We start from the raw sequence: 19,553 nt of genomic DNA on the forward strand, positions 1-19,553 counted from the left end.
AAACGTAGGATGTGGACCTCTCAGGGATGGTCCATTCCATCGATTTCGAGTAAATCTTGTATCGAAAATATCCAACAAGCTTGGAATTATACGTAATTTATCACGGAAATTTCTCCCAAATTAAACTCGTACAAATAGATATCAGATTAATTTTTTATTCAATTTTAAACAAATGTAGTTTTAATAAAAATGTAATTAATTGAAATTAGTGTTTAATTATCATATAAGATTTATTTAAAAAATTATTTAAAAATTGAAAAAAAAAATATCTAGTCAGTTTTCTCAGGAAAAAATCGAAACTGATCCTTTAAGTGAGTCACATTATTTATACATCTTCAAGATTTTTTTGATTTTTTCTTACGTTAAAAAATTGATTAATATATAAATTAAATTTTTCTAGTTCTCTCTCTCTTTCTCCTCGGATCTATCAATCGTCCCATTTTAGAAAAATCGACGCGAAATTCGCCGCCTCCAACAGCAGGCTTATCACGTGGCACACCTGCGCGCTTTGTGCCCCACGCTCGACGATAAGGATCGGGTCGAACCGTGTGAGAATCGACGAGGACGAGGACGGACGGCAACATTCGTCAGATGGATCGATCGTCCTCGTCCTCGTCCTCCTCGTCGTCGTTTCCATCTCGCGCGGAATGCATTAAGCCGGACGTCGCGTCGTCGTCCTCTACTCGCGAATGGAACCAAGTGCGCGGCACGCAGACGATTTTTAACTAGATAGGATTTCACCACGCTCTTTCAAGACACTCCTACACACGCGCAAACGCACGTGCTCGTAGACGTTCGCGAGCCGCATAAAATGCGAATTGTGGAGAAGAAGGCGAACAGGAGCGGATCAGATATATAGGTTGATCTCTTTTCCTTCTTCTTTCTTTTTTCGAATCTCTTAAGTGATTTCGAGACTCGGGCTTTAAAACTTAATTTCTTGACAGGAATATTTCTGCATAATAAATAGAAAATTTTAATTTTATTTGCGCTAATATATCGCGCAGAGAGAAATGAAAAAATAAAAAAATAGAAGATAGAAAATATATATTCTTTTTTATTTAATATTCTTAAGTAATAAAAACAAGATCAAATTCCACACAAAATGTTCTACATTAACATGTAATACATTAAAATTATGTGTCATTTATTTAATTATATTTTAATGGATTTGGCTGATTTTTAATTGATTTGATCATTATCACTTGCTTTTATCTGAGATATTTCAATTTAATGAAACAAAACACAAAACTATCAAAAATATATTTTCCTTTTGAATTATTCTTATAAAGATAAAGAAAGAAAATTTTTTTTGTGGTATAATTCCTTTTTTTAATGCGAGCAACACAGCTTTTTTCAACGCTATGACGAGGTCAAAGATCACATCCGCCCCTGGCAAAACGCACGCACATATATACATATATATCCGCCATGTGAAGAGAACCCGGGTTGCCACCGAGGGGGTTGTGGCAGTCAGTCTACGAGGGGATGTGCGGCTTCCTCCCGCCCTCCCGAGGGAGGTATAGAGAAAGAAAGAGAGAGAGTGCAGCGGGAGAGGTAGTGGAAGGAGAAACTAACCCCAGACGATGCAGGGGCTGATAAAACTAGGAATGATAACGTCTGCAGAGCGCTCGCCCGACTGTTTCTGACTTTTCGCGATAATCTCGTGCCTCGCCTACTGCCCCCTGCCTCGTCTCTCCGCGATTTTATCCATCGTATTTCCTCGCGCTGTGCGCGGAAAGAGAGAGAGAGAGAAAGAGAGAACCGTCTCAAGGTCTTATCCGCGAAACCGGTCCTCCCACGCTTATCAGCGTGTCCTCAGAAAAGTGCTCCGCGATGTCGCCGCGGCGATTATGGCGAGATAAAGTGGCGATCGATCGTACGTTGCCCGACACACATTTTGCAAAAGTTGTGCACAACAATGGACCCTTGTCTGCCCCCGTAAGAAAAATATCATTTACAACAATTTTTATTTCTAGCATAAAACTTAAAATTCTAGATTTTAAGATACATACATATGCATAATAAATTTTATGCATAATTTAAGATGCGTGTATGCGTGTGATAGTTTTCTTATATTCAAAGAAATTTTATTTTTATTTAAATTTATTGCGTAAAATCTTAGAAATTTAATAAAGGAAAAAACAAATCATGTTTTTTTTTTTATTTTTACACTAAGCTAAACACGCTATATATGCTAGATAATTACAAAAGGATGTAGAAGGACATTCGTGATTCTCTCTCTTTACGAGGTAATTATTAACGTCGCTATTAATTATGTAAGAAGGATATTACAAATTTTTAATTTTAATTAAAAATGCAAAGTTGCTCGCAGATTTGTTATGCAAATGATCCTTATCGACGACTAGCTTTCGCAGGTGACATTAAGAGACAAACTTGTATCATTTCTATTCTATTTATCTTCTCACGCGAGATATACAGAGTGTGTCTACCAATGATTGGATCTTAAAAGGCTTTTAAAAGCCTTTTAAAAGAATATCCTACTGTAGTTTTTTGGCACACCTTATAAAAAGACGAAAATCAGATTTCCTCCTTCTTTATCCGTCGCCTTCTACGGCATCTTATAAAAGAGAGAGGGGGAAAGAGAGAAAGAGAAAGAAAGAGAGAGAGAAACGCGACTTGTTCATACAATAATATCTTGTTTAACCGGACAAACAATGGCACGTGCGCCCAAGACACCTAATTGCCCGCTCGTATTTGCTCGATAAACACCTTCAACAGTGTGTAAACCTCTTCCTTCACTTCTCCTCACCTCACTCGCGACAACGATAACGAAAACCGGCGTCTCGGCGTCTCGCGCAATTATTATTTATTACTCTTATTTCTCGCATATTAGAATAACTTGGCGTTGCAATAACAAAGATTTATAGATTTATAGAACAAAATTAAAAATTTTTGAAACATATCAATTTTTTCGAGACATCGTGCTGATAAATAAAAAGAGAAGTTATTACATAAATTATTATAATAATGATCAATTAATTAGCTTAAACAATGTTTTATCACATTTTAAAATAAATAAATAAATATACGTACATGTAATAATAAAAATTCTTTTCTACAGAATATCGAATTTTTGCAAAAACAAAGAATAAATCAATTTTATTAACAACTAAGTGTAACGAGAATGTTGGAATAATTAAATCAGATTGCAATTTTATTATTACATTTATTATATGTTATTTTATTTATTTATCTATTATATTTATTATCATGTAAAACTTTAAAATCACACACATAATTAAAAAATTTAAAGATCATTATTATCACAGGTGATTCCAGATCTATTTGCTTTCACTTTACGCGACGATAATCTATTCAGCAACAATTGTGTGAACGGATGATTGAAGATCGTCGAGGAAACGCACTTTTCTGAGACTTTGCTTTAATTTCCAGTGAAAGGTTACGCTTAATTTTTCAACGCCATCCCGAGCACTAGCGGTGCCTCTCCCTCTCCACCCGAGTACCGGTTCGAAATGACCAAGGCGCCACTCTTATCTGAAGAGGCTCAGATAAGCCCGATGATTGAGGAGAAAAGGGGCACTCGAGATATAATACCGACGCGCTACTCGCGGGAGACGAGAGGGTGAAGGAAAGGAGGGGAGGGGAGGGGAGGGGGAGGGAAGGGAGATCGCAGCCTCCCGATCGGAATGCACGCGCGACGATTCTTGCGCGTTGATATCGCGAAATGATAGGAACCTGAAAATCTTTCGATGATTCCACGTCAGGAATTTCAAGGCGAATTGATACGCTTCGATTTTGACAATCTTCTTTAGTCGTCGTCCGTAAAGGCTAAGTGAATTATTCGAATGATAATCTCAGAAAGTGCGTAAGAAATTAAATATTTGCAATCTTAAATTTATTCCACGATTTTACGTGATAAAACATTGTTTCGTTTATCTGCTTATCTCTCTTTCTATCAAATAATATTGATTCTCTAATAAAAAATCTCTAATAAAAAATCTGATAAATTTGATTGATTCTCTAATAAATTTGATTGATCTCTAATAAATTTTCGAAAATGATAATTATAAACACATGACTTTTTTACGTGGGACATCGCAAGTATATATGTATTGCAAAGCGAATAATTCATGTTTTCCTCGACATTTCCATTTGCAAGCAGTTGCAATTGCTTAAATCCGTTCATTTATCAGCGTGCGACAATCTAGCGCGAATAACTTTGCATAACTCGCTGCGACTGTGTAACAAAGGTTACATTTACATTAACGCCCACGCTTTGTAAAACTGATGCGTTCATGATAAATATCTATCGGTTGTCTGCTCGCTATTTTCTGAATCCGTTACAAGAATTTTCTTCCTTCTGTAAATTTACGATCACTCGAAAATGTGCGAATCAAAATTAATCATGTATTTAATAAAATGTTGAAATAATTATTTTTAATAATATGTGAGATTTAATTTATACATAATAGAATAATTGATAATAAAATATCTTTAATTGTCATTTCGCGCATCTTTGCCACCCTTATCATTAAAATTATCTATCAGATTTTTATCAGATTATTTATTAGATCTGCCACAAATAAATAGCGTATGAATAATTGTAATTTTCGCACAAATTCAAAATTGCCAATACCTTTTCTTTCATTCTTTTATTTACATTTTTAAAAGATTCTATCTGTTTCTAGAACTGCATTAGACATATTTCGATTAGCACATTCGCTGCACAATTCATTGTCAGATAAGATTAAACAAAAGCTCATCTGTCCGATGCATTCATTTTATATGATTCACTTAAAATGATTCATCTATCTCCGAAGGAAAAAAATATATTGCTAGTTTGACATCATCATTGTCAGATATCAGATATAAATAAATATATATGTAAAGATTTTTAAATTCTAAAGAGGTGCGAAGAGAGAAGCAAAAAACATTTCCATTTCAAGATCCTTCCATTGATTATATCGTGTAATCATTATAATCTTTATTACTAGACGCATTATTAATCTCGCATCATCTTCGGGCAATCCAGAAAGATCAAAACACGTACAAATGCATTCAAAATCGTTATATTCGAAATCGAAAGAATGCAAGAGGGAGGAAGAGAAAACCTGGCAATCATCCCATCTCTCTTGCTGTCTTATCTCGAGGTTTGAGAAAACGCAGATGCTTCTGGTAATCTACATGATATCGGATCCCTAAAACCAACGGTTGGAGAACAGAAAAGAGAAAGAGGGAGAAGAAAAAGCATGTGTGGAATAAAAGACATTAGCTTGTTCTACTCTTGGAAAATTTTTTTACATAATGGATGGATAAAGTAGATAAACGATATCTAAATGATAAAAATAGACAAAATCTTAATATCATAAATTAAAGTAAAATTAAAATAGTTTTGCGTTATTACGAGATATTGATAAAAATTTCAATAAGAAATGCCTATCTATTTCCTATCTATTTTATCCAATTTCTTAATGTATGTTTTTTTTTTATATATGTCTGATGATATACATTTCCTGATTTATTTCATCATTCATGTTTTCTAGAATCTAGAGAGTGAGTCAAATGCGCAACAAAATGAGATCCAATAATTTCTATATTTTTATGATTTACATAATTTCGCTGATGCAATAATGAATTTGCAAAGTGTAATGCATTGTTTTTACAAATAAAATCCCAATCTTTTTTCACAAACTGAAATTTCAAATAAATGCCATTGTAGCTATTTTATTCAATTATTTAAAATAATTTTATTCACAAAAAGATTGAAAATTTTCACATCGAAAAATAAACTTTGCAAATATACATGGCATTTCACAGGAGAATTAAAATAGTTTGCGTTATTATGAGATATTGATAAAAATTTCAATAAGAAATGCCTATCTATTTCCTATCTATTCTATCCAATTTCTTAATGTATGTATTTTTTTATATAATTTATTTTTATATATGCATTCTCGAAAAATTCAAGATTTTACTCTCGAGCGAGATTCCTCTCGCAAAGGATTCCCCACAAAGATGGGCGATCGAACAACCGGTACGAGGAGAGGAGACGACCAAAAACGGGAATGTTGCGCGACCCCCAGGCACATGTGTGCGAGGACACGGACGGCCCGCGCAAAAAAGGCACGATCGCGATATACCGTGGACATGCCGCGAGCTGAATATTAGCGTAATGAGCTGATAGCCGACCGATACCGATAGATTTTAACCCGTCATGAGTGTCACGTTCCGATCGCGATCGACTGATCTGTGACGTACGCGAATAACCGCGGCGCGTGGATAATCTCGCTCTCGAGAGCGATAGACGCTCGACAATCGGAATTGGGGATAAACACGGGTAACGGACCGATTGGACGGAAATCTCGAGCAAATGTTTCGCACAAATGTTATCGGGTCGATATCGGCCCGAGTATATGCATATCGAGAAAGTTCTATCGTTCAGGCCTGACAAGGACAGACTCGCAACAGGATTTAAAGCGATCTTGGGCAAGAGCAAAAAAGCGAGAAACCAGTTTTAATCTACTTTAGTAAAAAAAAAAATTAATGGATTAAAATTATTAAATAAGATATCGAGATCTCCGAAGGCGATTAGAGAGAAAATTATAGTGATTGCAAGAAAACAAATTGAGAAATCCGCTGATACTCGTCGGAAATGTAAAGGAAGAGCAAACGCATCAGTTTCGTCGCTGGGGAAAAAATTTCTTTATAGCGTAATGACGTTTCGTGCCTTTCTCGATATTCGAAATGTTGTCGTTAACACACGTATAATCTAACGAGGCTCGCAATCAAATTGATCGTCGATTAGAATCCACACTTTTATAGAGTGTAATTTACAAGTTACAACCTGAATCACTTACTTTCTTTTTCCTCTTGTCTGGTACCTCCTCCTCCTCCTCTCTCGTTTGTCCTAAGCTGCTCTTTCCTCGCTCCCTCGCTCGCGAAAACACGATTAATTACGATCGCGCATGCATTAATTACCAAAAAAACCATGTTCGCACGACACTTTACGTAACACTTTGACGTTAATTACACATTTAAGCGCGTACTTTACGCACATCGCGAAGGAACAGCGCGAAAATCACGAAACAGCAATCTTGAAAATTGTAGAGAACAAGTGTTTGATGTTTCCTCGTGCTTGTATAATACTTGAATGACCACGTTTCGAGAAATAATACGACGCACGTAGCGTCGTAACCTCTCGAACCTCGCCGCAAGGATGACAACAAGGCCGCCGCAAGTAAACAATACTGCGCGAGTACAAGGCCGCCGGCATGTAAACATTATGTGTGTGTGCCATGTATGTGTGTGTGTGTGCCATGTATGTGTGTGGGTGTCATTCAGCGAAATTAGCATCGAAATCAACTATTTCTTACGATTGTTACTGTTAGATATTATCCGCGCGATTAATTAATTCTCCCACCTCGACTAATCATTATTCATTATTCACGTGGTACATGTAACGCGTGATATCGGGATAAGATTGTCCATGTCATTTTCAAACTTTTCGATCATTAACAAAATATTACTACTAATCGCTTTAAATAATTATAATATAATTATTATAAATCGGCAGTTTAATTTTGATTATAATTGTGACACTTTATTTGAGAAAGTTGATCGAGGGAGTAATCACTGTGGCAATCATTGTACATTTCATTAGGAATATTTTGCGGTAATACAGTAAATGTAATTTTAGGAAATACATGTTTTAGAAAAATATGTAATTGAAATAATACTAGCAATATAAGAAAAAAAGTAATATGCACCAGAAATACTTTTTAATTCTGCGGCAATACTGACAATATTGACAATATAATAATAATAATAACAATAATAATAATAAAATAATAAGAATAAGAATAACAATACAAAAGCAATACAATGGCAATCACTGTACATTTTTTGAGTAGTGGTTGACCCCTCGGTCTACAAACTGAAAAAGATAATATACCTCAAGCATCTGATATACCAAAAAAAGTTTAGGAGATAAAAATGAATTAATTATAATAGTTTTTTTTATTAATTCCTTAAGCCAATAGTCTTTTATTAATTCATTATCTAATGGCCGCTTCGATTGACTGAAAGAGAAATAAAAAGAGAAACTCGATCAAGAGAAGAGAAGATAATGAAAAGAAAGAAGAAGGTCCATCAGCAGCTTTTATCTTCTTTGATCGGGTCTCCTTATTCCGCGCAAACGCATGAATCCCGCCGCCGCAGATGTCTCTCCCCGCCAAGATGTTCCTCTCCTCCTCCTCTTCTCGAGGCCCTTCCTGCCCTTGCAAAGAAACGCGCCGGAGACAACTATCGCGCCGCTGATCTCGCCTAGTTAGCCTTTCTTCCCTCTCGGTGCCCCCTTCAGCCTCCTCCCCCTTTGCTCTACCTTTCGTGCCCTCCACCTGTAAATCCCTCTCGTTGGTGCATCTCGTCCTTCCTTCGCAAAGCGCGGAACCGATACCGAGGCTCGCCTCATAAATACAGTCGAGGAGTCGAAGCAAGGGGAACGACGCGAAAGGAGGGCGAGGGGTGAGTAGGAGAGGGGGAGAAGGGCGAGCCTACAAATTGCTACACCGCATTGTGGTGTCACTCCGGCCTGTTACGACACGGTCCCGGCATCTCGCCGGAATGGTGTACGCGCGAGTCGGTTCTCTTCTACTTCGTGTCTCCCCCTTCGCGGCCCCCCCTCCGTCACGGTGCCACCCCGCGGCGTTAACCGACTAAGGGCGGGAGGGGCCTTTACACGGGTGTAAACGCGTCTTTACACCGATAACCTGCCTGTTCGGTTGCAAATAAATTATAGACGAGACCTCTTTCCAGCATTTTTCTCGTAGCGTTATAAGAGCAGAGAGAACATTGATATTTTTTTCTTCCATCCGCGAATTCAATCAAATTTGGATGCTGAAAATTTGTGTTTCTCTTTTGGAGCTTATAATAAAATCCTTGAATTTTTAGAAGCATTTAAATTACAAAATTTCGTCAAGTTAAATTGTTGAAATTTCACGAGAATTATTGTTGTAAATTCTCAAAATCGCAACTCGTTGAAAATTTAAATTGCCTGTTCGGTTGCAAATAAATTATAGACGAGACCTCTTTCCAGCTCTCCTTTTTCTCGTAGCGTTATAAGAGCAGAGAGAACATTGATATTTTTTTCTTCCATCCGCGAATTCAATCAAATTTGGATGCTGAAAGTTTGTGTCTCTCTCTTTTGGAGCTTATAATAAAATCCTTGAATTTTTAGAAGCATTTAAATTACAAAATTTCGTCAAGTTAAATTGTTGAAATTTCACGAGAATTATTGTTGTAAATTCTCAAAATCGCAACTCGTTGAAAATTTAAATTGTTCTTATTTGTGATTTTTCGAAATTGGAATATGCAGAGGATTCTGCCCCGATTTTTAACAATCTTTAAATTTTTTCGAGGTTTCTCTTTTAAATAATTGGAGAAAAAAATAAAATTCTTTAAAAATTAAATAAATTTATTATTGTTGTAGAAATGTATCATACAATCAATTGTCAGGATTTTGTAGCACGCTTGCCGACAGATTGATCAAATAAAGACTGTAATATCAGAGTTATTCTAAACAGATACAAAATACATCTCACACGAACGCAATACTGTCACAACGCGGTCAGCTGATTATCAAGCCCCGACATAGCTAGGATACATCAGCGTATTGGCTATCGTATCTATCAGCGACATGAGGCTCGCGTTACACATCTCGGAGGAGAGGAAAAAGGGAGAAAGAGAGAGGAAGAAAACGATTATTCGATCGAAGAGTGTTCGATTAAACGGACGAAAAGACTCCGAAGGTGTCGCTATCGAATAATCTCCTTCCACGCAATGATACGCAAGAATTTACTGGAGGAATCACATTTCGAGGGGAAGGGAGGCACGGTCGGAGGTCTCGTCATATTAGCAACGATACACCAGTAACAACAACAGCAACAACGACGTAAAGAAAGGAGAGACGCACCTCTCTTGTCAGTGTCTCTCAATCCTTCTTGGGCCCCTCTAGAATATCATTTATATCTTTTTTTCTTCTCAATTCTCGCAAATCTCTAATTAATTGTAATATAAAATTAAACATAATTAAACATTAAAATTTATAATTAAACATATAATTACGTGCAATTCAAAGTTCATAATTTAAGAGAGAAGAGAAAAATTCACGTGCATAGTCGTCTTAATTTTTCGCGTTTTGCGGGGGAAGGAAGGAAGAGAGATCCGCGGTGAGAACCATGGTTTTGCGCGATCGATGGCGAGCGAGGCGATGGGAGATATTCTTTACGGCGAACACGATTCAATAAAGCATTCTATAAAATCATCGCTTATTAATTTGACGCTCGCGCTCGGCGGGGGTCGCCGCCGAGACCCCCGCAGGGTGCCTCCTCCTTTATCCCGCTCCGCATCGTCGATCACCGACGTGATATTCGGCTGAACCCCTCCGGGGGGAGGGGGGGAGAGACACATACGTAACATTAAGCATCTTCAGGTGGCGAGATGAGTTTGAGGCGTCTCGTTTCGAAATCGCGATTATGTTTTTTACCTCGGAAGAATGAGGAAATTTTCACTGTCATTTATGTGGCTCGATATGAGAAGGGGTGTGACGAGAGAAGACTCGATGATCTTTGTGATACAATGGAAACACACGAGCCTTTGTGATGTAATAGAGAGGAGAGATATTAATAGATTTCTCTATCTCGTATCATCTAATTCTATATAGAATGTTATCTCCTACATTTAATGAGTATTTAAAAATTACATTGTGGTTGTAAATTGCGTTCGTGTAATTTATATTTCCTAGTAATTTCCGTGAAAGGATACATTACGATAACATTAGATAGTTTTTATTACGCGCTAATTTTTTTGATGAAATTACTTAAAAATGAATTCAATTAAGGTTTAGAGACCTCGCGTAAAATAATTGGATACATAAAAAAAATAAAATAAATTTTAAAATAAAAGGATGTACATCTTATTTAATTAAATTTTGTTTAACAGCTACAGATTAAATATGGTCAATATAATCAATTAGCACAATTTAATTTAGTGTAATCATCAAACAGACGTGGTCGTACATTAGAATTACACGGGAAAAATGATTGCAAAGTTAAATATTTCGCGAATAATTTTCCTCGTTTATAATATCGTGCTTTTCGTATCGACAATAAATCGAAAAAAAAAAGATGAACACGAAATAGGTTATCAAATCGCTTTTCCAAAAATGGTCGCGAAATAAAGATTTTGAAAACAATTAAAAGATCGATCAATCTCTGTCATTCTAAGATGCGCGATTAATGCGCATGAATTTTTAATCGAACGAGGACGACCAAGTTTACGATTAATCGTCGTCGCTGCATGACCGTATTTATAAGCTAAACGGAGATAGGAAAGAGAGAAGGCACGGTTGTCGCAACCGTGGCCGTCGAGCAATACGATGAGATAAGGGAGCACCGGGTGACTACAAAATATTGACGACGTCAGAGGGACTTTATCGGTCTACACGCTTTTCGCCCGAAATCCGCGTTTTTTTTTTTTCGTCGCTTCGCTTCGCCATCGACTTCCGAGTCGCGTACGAATGCGCCATCGGAATTTACCGTGAAAGACCGAAATACCGAAAGAGAAAAAAAAAGAGAGAGAGAGAAAGAAGCCACGGCGATCGTGCCGCTCCAAGAGTCACGAATAGCGATCGTTATCATCGTCACATGTGCAACGCACAGCGAAAAGTATCGGCGCATTATAAAAGTGTCGATTCTCTTGTGAAATTGTTTCTATGGTAAAAATTAAGTCAAGAAAACAATCGAATAGCGACAACGAATAATGAGAAAACGGCTCTTTTTTATATCTTTGTTATCTTGTTCTTATTTTTTAATGTTAATATGAATTCAAGAGAAAGTTTAGTAACGAAGAATTAATGTACAATTACTTAATGTGAAGTAATTAACAAATTAAATATAACAAAATTAATAATTTAATTAACTTAATTAAATTAGTAATTTTGTTATTATAAAATTTTTTTAAAATATATATATATTTATTTATTTTATGAAAATTTAAAAATTAAATTTTTAAAGTTCTAAAATTACTAATAAACTAATAGCATTTTATTTAAATTTTTGTTAAAAAAAGAAATTTGCACAGAAAATAATTAGAAAATTTGATAAAATATTGTTATGAAAAAATTAATTGTAATAAATTGAAAAAATTTGAAATGATATTGTTTTTAGCTCGATATGAATTAGCCAATATTATTTCTTCGCACTTACGTGTAATTATAATATATGAAACAGACATAAAAAAATGGAAATAAAATTCCCAAAGTGATGCACATTAATTCTTCGCATTTTTGAAGGAAAAAAAATCAAAGAATAAAAAAAAAAATAAAATACCACGTGATGATATCATGATATCATTTGGAACTAATATGCTAATGCAATCAAGAAATAAAGAAAATCAACGATATTATACGGCGATTTAGATTAGATTCGATTTAATGGGACGATCGCTCGATAATTTTTCGGATTTTATTTTAATCGCAAATATATAAAAGTATAAATATACACGGGAAACGAAGATTAACGCGACGACGAGGACGCGAAAGGGAAGAAGACGCGCCGGTGGGTGGAAAGGGGGGCGGGCCCGCTATTTTAACACAGCGTTATTAACTCAATTACGGTCGCTCCCAATTAGCAGTCACGCGCACGAGCCGGCATCACAATAATTACGCGGCCATTAACGTCGATGTCCCACGGGAGGGCCTTACAATGCACGTCGTGCAGACATACGATTTTCCTGCCCCAATCTAGGGAACCTTTAGCAAAAATCCGCGCTAGCTTTCTCATTCACATTAATACGGCATAATATTCAATATATTAAATAATATTAATTTATCTATAACCGGTTTTATATATATCGATGATGACATGATTGATTCTTTTTTAATATAAATTATATTTTTATATAAATTAATATATTTATATAAATTAATAATAAAACTAATTTTTTTCTCTTATAAGATTGTAATGTTATAAATTTTGTTATAAATTTCTATACCTAAAAATTATTTTAATTATTTCCGAGCATAAATAAAAAATTGAATAAACAAATTCTCATTTGATATTACAAGTAGCTGATTTCTTCAATCATGAAATCGAGTCTCCGAGATAGAATTTGTTTCTAAAAACAATTTTAGAGCAGACAAATAATTACGTGTGTCTGAGAAAAAATTTTTTTTTCTAGCGACAGTAACTGAATGCGGCCGATTTCTTCGAAACGAAATCGATAGCTTTGCGAGATGCAAACGTCACGAAACAAGGAACTAGAGACAGATAGAAAGAAAAAAACAGAGAGAAAAAGAGAGAGAAGAAGAAGGAAAAGCGGACAGAAGGAGAAAAAAAAGGACGACCCGGTCCGACGAGTCGCCACGTGAAAGTGTTCCAACTTTCGTGATCGAGCCACGTGATCGCGAGATTGCATGGTCGCCGCGACAGAAAGGGGGGGGGGAGAAGATCCAGATACTGGATCTTGTCTTGCGCTCTTCGCGGAACGAGAAAAAAAAACTGAGAACGAAAATTCACGGAAAACTGATAAGAAATAATATCTCGAGCTAAGCTTTCTTTGAGAAATACTTGAAAACAAACTGCGCAACTCAATTACGAACATATATCGATTACAAATGGATCTAGATACATTCTGCGAATCATTTTTGCGGGAATATCATTGAATCACGATTTGCAAGAGGCTCTATAAAATTTGAACGTCGTCGAAAACGTCATTATATTACATAGAAAAAATTTATCATGTTAAAATAATATTAAATATAAAATAAAACTACATAAAATCTTAAAAAATATTCTTGTAATTTGCACAGAATGACTTAAAAGTCGCGAGAGCCAATAGGCAACGAAATAAAATTGTCAAAGAGCCGATCGTGAGATCGCAATTACAATCGCGCGAAATCCATGTAAATCGTGACAATCATGTTTGCCGATCGTTGAGTGCGTGCATGTGTGCGTTCTCATATTATTAGAATTGAAAAGTCAGCTGACAGACAATGACAACCGTAAATGCGTCACGTTATCGCTAAGGACAAAAAAGATTCGTGCCGTTTTTGGTAGCAAAATGTATATAAATGCAGTTGAATATGTTAATCCATTGTGTATTTCTCATATGTGTATGTATAAATAACCTGTAAAATAACCTGTGCGCTTATTTTACATTATCATAATTTTTATTCCACATTCTCATGTATATATGGATTATTCAATTATGAAATATAGTCTCAACATAATAAATATTTATTAAAAAAGTTTAATAATTTTTTAATGAAAGAAGTAATCGATAAAAATTTACTGAAAAGCCTCTAAAACCTAACATTAAAAAAAAATGACTTTTAAATATAATAAATATGATCATTAATATTGTACCAATTGTTTACATATAATTTATATGTAAATTATGTTAACATATGGATATTTTAAGAGTATAAATTTCTCGACATTTTCTCTTTTATTAATATAACTATAATAAATTCTATAAGTTTTTTTAAAGTGAATAAATTGTATTCTTTATTATAATAAAATAGCAAGAAAATTTATGAGCTCCGAAATTTAAAATAAAAATTAATTGAGAAAATTAAAAGACAAATAATAACAAATCAGTTCGAGCTTCTGACAAAACTTGCAATCTATTGTCGAAACAATTATGTCCTAATTTAATTTTCTATCTAACTTTTTATCTGTTTGATACTTCGAAAGATAAATGGAGACAGCGTTTTGTCGAGAACTCGTTCTCCTTCACCGGCGCCGCGAATTAATTTACTCGGGGTCATTCATTTATTTTTGAAATTATCGCTTATATCGACAGAAAAAGAGATATTTTTTTTACATTGATGACAACGTTTCAAGCGCGTTTCTCGTGCTATATTCATCATAATAATAGTTCGAAAATTGCATACATCGTACATTTTCTATCAAACTTTGCAGGCAAATTTTTTTATATTCTCGAATAAATAATTGACAGTGTCAAATTAATTTGCAAACTGCTATAAAATTTTGGTATGATTATAATTTTTTAACTAAAATATTTTATCGTCAAAATTTATTTGAAATTAATTGCAAGATATAATAAGATTCTATCTCACTCATTTTCGATATTGCATAAAAATAACTCTATTAAATAACTATTCATTCATTATTTAAATGTGCTCTTTGAATAATCATACCAATTTCCAATAATCCCAAATTTTTCCTCTAACATACATACCTTTGAAAACTGCTGCGGTTATGAAAGTACTTGACATTCGCACGTTACTCTTTAACCGATATCAGTTTTCTCAACCACAATTTCTCGTTTCTTCCCGGGAGTAAAATTTTGGAGCAGATGAAGTCCAAAACAATTTACGACTAAACTTTAGCAAAACTTGTCAGTAAAACAACCGGCTCGCGCTAACTCGACGAAATCCCGTGTAACGGCTGAATTCAAATATACAATAACAAATATGGCGGCGATATAATACTTTCCCAACTATCGCGGCGCGGGAAAAAAAGGCGCGGGATCAAAGCGCACGCGATGCCCCCCTCGCGCGACACACGCACACACACACACAGACACACGGACCGAGGAGGCACGTGTCACCGGACACCAAGCATCGGACGCAGGGAAAAGCCGGGAAAAAGAAAGCACAAACTCACGTTTCAGCGGCTTGGGGTTGCTCTGCTTGCGACGTGACATCCTCTGCGCTCTGCGACGTCACCCGTCCATCGTGAACATGTCGCGTTGCAACGCGAGTGCAGCGTGATGTTGGCGACGATGGTGACGCTGACGATGGCACAAGAGACGCTGCTGAGGCCAACGACGATCAACAATCGCACAACACACGATACAGACGGAGGACAAGATGCTTTTTAGAAAACAGACGAAAACGGGAGACAGCGAAATAGCGACTCACAAACGATTAAGGGACCGGGGAAGGACAGCAGGGGAGACGGAGATATCTGTGCGCACTCTTTCCCAGGAGAGGGGAAAAAGCTCCGTTCGTAACGTAATGTGTAACGCGAGAACGCGACGACGGACAATGTGTCACGATTGGCGACCGACGACGCCGGTAGCGCGGCGCTTTCGTAAAACGCGGACACGCGCGCCGATAACCTTCAACCGCGGCCGCTGTCAGCGTGCAACTAAACAAACCGCGCCGCCAAACACTCTCCCCACTCTGTCGCGCACGCGCCGTAACCGGTGGTGGGGATGACGCGCGGCTCGGGAAGGAGAACGTTCGCAGCTTGATGTGCAGCATCCGCCAAATTGAAATGCCTCCGCCATCTCGCGAAGGCGAGAGAAATAATAATGCAATAGTGCGTAAATGATAAATGATATCTTCGAGTCTTGGAGATGGTATCGCGGAAATGGTATATAGCAGCAGTCGCTTCGGAAATATTGATACGACTCGGGAAATTTCATCGGTATTTAAGTTAGGTGAAATATTTAAAAAATTTAATCACGTATCATTTAATTATGAATATATATACGTAATTAGAAAATATACAACTAAATATTCTTGTAACATACAGTACCCTCCATAAGTTTGGAAACACTCTATAAAGGTATACAATATAAAGAAAATAACTTTAATTTCTTTGATATTTGCCGGATGTTATATCCTTCTTCTTGTAAAATAATAATCTTGACTCGCAATTCATATGGAATCTGGCACGTCGGAGCCATTTTTAATGATTGTAGTAATTTTTGTTACTTTTACAGAAACTAAAATCAAACTGCACTTAAATGAGTTCTTATTACTCTGATGTATTTCCAATGCGCGTAAACATTACAGGCATTCCACTACAGCATCTGATATGCTGTAGTAGCACTAATTGGCAGAACAAATCAACGCGCGAAATTTAACTCCGAGCAGTTCGGTGCCGCGTAATAATTATTCGACATATTTTCGGTATAAACAGGCGTCATATCGTCATTTAAACGTCTTGCAATATATTCATATGAAAAATCTGCACAGATTGCTGCCATGCGATTGTTTATCTGTAAAATGCAATGTGTTTCCAAACTTATGGAGGGTAGTGTATATCTTAATGAAACTTCAATAATTATTCTATCAATATTTTTGAAATCATTTTTAATATATATATATAATATGTATATAGAATTATTTGAAAAGAGAAAAAATATTGTGGGTAAATAAATTTTAAATAGATAAATCTTATTTTTTTGAAAAAATATTTTTATTTTATTATTATATATATTTAATTATTATATATGTGACTAAATAAAAGGTAACACAAGCTTTAAATATGTATTTATAATACAATATCTTAATGTATTCAATATTGCAAAATTTTTACAAAAATTCTTCATTACACGACGAATCAATTAAAATTGCAGAAATCTTTATAAGCAAAGATATCTCTTTGATGGAATTTTTTTTTTCTAAAACTTGTTGCAATCTGTTATCTGTAGGATTACTATACATAGAGATGTGAAATCTTTTTTGGAGGAATTACTTAATATTTACAAAAATTATATAAACATTCATTCTTATTAACATCACTCTTAATTTTTAATTTATAATTAAAGCATCATATCTTAAAAATACCGTGTCTTGTTTATCCTATTATTTGTAATTGTTTCGGTCCCAGCATAGTTCTTCCTTTCGCATATGAGTGCCAACGTGTACGCACACATCTACAGGCGCACACGTTGGCACTCACCAATGAAAGAAAGTCTCGTTAAATCGGAAACACCAACTACTTAACTGTGTTACTTAGTTTATGTCTTCAAACATTCAATATTACTCTTTTTAAAAGAATAATGTGTTTTAACATTAACTTTATGGATAATTCAGTATTTTCTAAACTGGCTTTCTTCAACAGGCTTATTTTATTATAAGTATGCTGCAACTGTTTCAAAGACATTGAACTTTAGTTTAGCTTTAGTCAGTAAATGATAGCATATTACAGCATATGTTGATACTCACCTTTCATAGTTGAAACAATTACGTAGGTTTTTTGTGTGATGTTAAAATAAAATTTGGACTTGATAAATGCAAAATATGCCAAAAGTATTGCAAGCAATAAATCACGCAGTAGAACAGGAGCCATCGAACAGAGAATTCATCCATGCAGATTCGAGGACTATTTTCATCCAGACATACCCTTAAAACAAATAAATTACATTTTGTGATAAGCTTTTATATTCTCACTTTTTTAATTATATATTTGCAACTCAGTCCTTTCATATATGATAACCAATGTATGCACTACAAGTGCATGTATTGGTGCTTACCAATAAAGAGAATTTTTTTAATTGATACATCTCAATGTGTGCCGGACAAGTGAGAAGGAAATTTATTATGACTGTAAATAAATGTAAGGACACTTCAAAGGTTCAGAAATTTTAATTAATCAAGGCTGAAATATATATATATGTTCTTCTCCATAAAAAAATAGAATTTATAGAAATAAAAGAAACCTCGTATATTAATCTGTGTTAAGAAGTTCTGCATATAATTGTTATGATTAATAAAAAGAAAGTAAATAATATAATAAATCTAGAAGTGAATTTCAACCTTTCATCAAGACTCAACCACGGTTGATAATATAACTGAAAAATTAATGTAGAACTATAAGATTAGATATTTATTTTTAGAATCTTAGATACTCGTGATCCTGAGTAATGAAAGTAATGAATGTTACCTGAAAGAAGATATGTTTGAGAACTTGAATTAATCAAGCCGTTACTTCAATTCATAGGTGAGAATCGTACGACCGATTATTCCAATGACTTGTTTCTTAACGTTTTGGAAACCTGCAGGCTTGGCGAAACTGAAGGAGAGGGACTTTCCTCTGATTGACGTCAATTAAAAAACCGGGATTGTTATTCCGGCCTTGAAAGGATGAGATTTCTCGTGTTATTTGATAACGGATTGACACCGCCTCAGAGGTTACTGTGGTGTGAGAGAAAACTCAGAGAACGGCACGAGACCGCCTGTGTTCTTTGTTGAATGAACTAAAACGTTCTGATCACGGTACGAAACCGCCTGCGTTGTTCGTCAAAACGACGAGAATGTTCTGAGAATGGTCCAAGACCGCCTGCGATTGCCTCTACTTTTCGATCTTTGGTTATATACACACTCCTCGTAGAACTTTCTTTTTCTCTTTATGAGAGGAAACCTTCACAAACAATGCCGATCCACAATGATACCGTATTCTCCAAGAAAATATCTTGCAACGAGTAACACAAAATATGAACAATAATTTTAAAAAATTGAAATTAAATTAATAAGATTATTTCTATTAATTTATTTGCAACGAGGTTAAAACAAAAAGAGAGAACACATCAAAAAAAAGAAATTAAAATATTTTCTCAATGAATTAAAATATTTAACAATAGTAGAGGACAATGCAGAATTTTTTAGAACAATGAAAAAAAAGAGATTAAAAATGGATAGCAGAAAAATTCAGAATTAAATTAAAACAGTTTACTAAAACAATAAGATCAGTGTGCAAATGAGAGATATTATAAACGATATAATGCAATAAAAATTCAACGAGACAATTCTG

At 35.2% G+C, this 19,553-nt stretch overlaps 1 protein-coding gene across 3 annotated transcripts in view; it reads right to left on the minus strand.

The window, feature by feature from the left end:
- Positions 1-16,144, minus strand: part of Ush (Zinc finger protein ush) — a 150,472-nt gene extending 134,328 nt beyond the window's left edge. Inside the window, exons 1-2 of one of the 3 annotated variants that reach the window (XM_083092902.1) lie at positions 15,672-16,144; positions 6,840-7,075 (exon numbers count right to left, since the gene is read on the minus strand). In XM_083092902.1, the coding sequence (XP_082949028.1) occupies positions 6,840-6,972 (133 nt within the window). In that variant the 5' untranslated portion in view covers positions 6,973-7,075; positions 15,672-16,144. Of the gene's footprint in view, positions 1-6,839; positions 7,076-15,243; positions 15,453-15,671 lie in introns of all 3 variants that reach the window. The other 2 variants (XM_083092908.1, XM_083092907.1) reach the window with 2 other exon arrangements.
- Between the last annotated feature and the right edge of the window lie 3,409 nt (positions 16,145-19,553).

This window comes from Camponotus vicinus, unplaced genomic scaffold (genome assembly GCF_025532165.1).
Source record: "Camponotus vicinus isolate PSW18456_S1 unplaced genomic scaffold, iyCamVici1.0 SCAF_3, whole genome shotgun sequence".
Lineage (NCBI taxonomy): Eukaryota > Metazoa > Arthropoda > Insecta > Hymenoptera > Formicidae > Camponotus > Camponotus vicinus.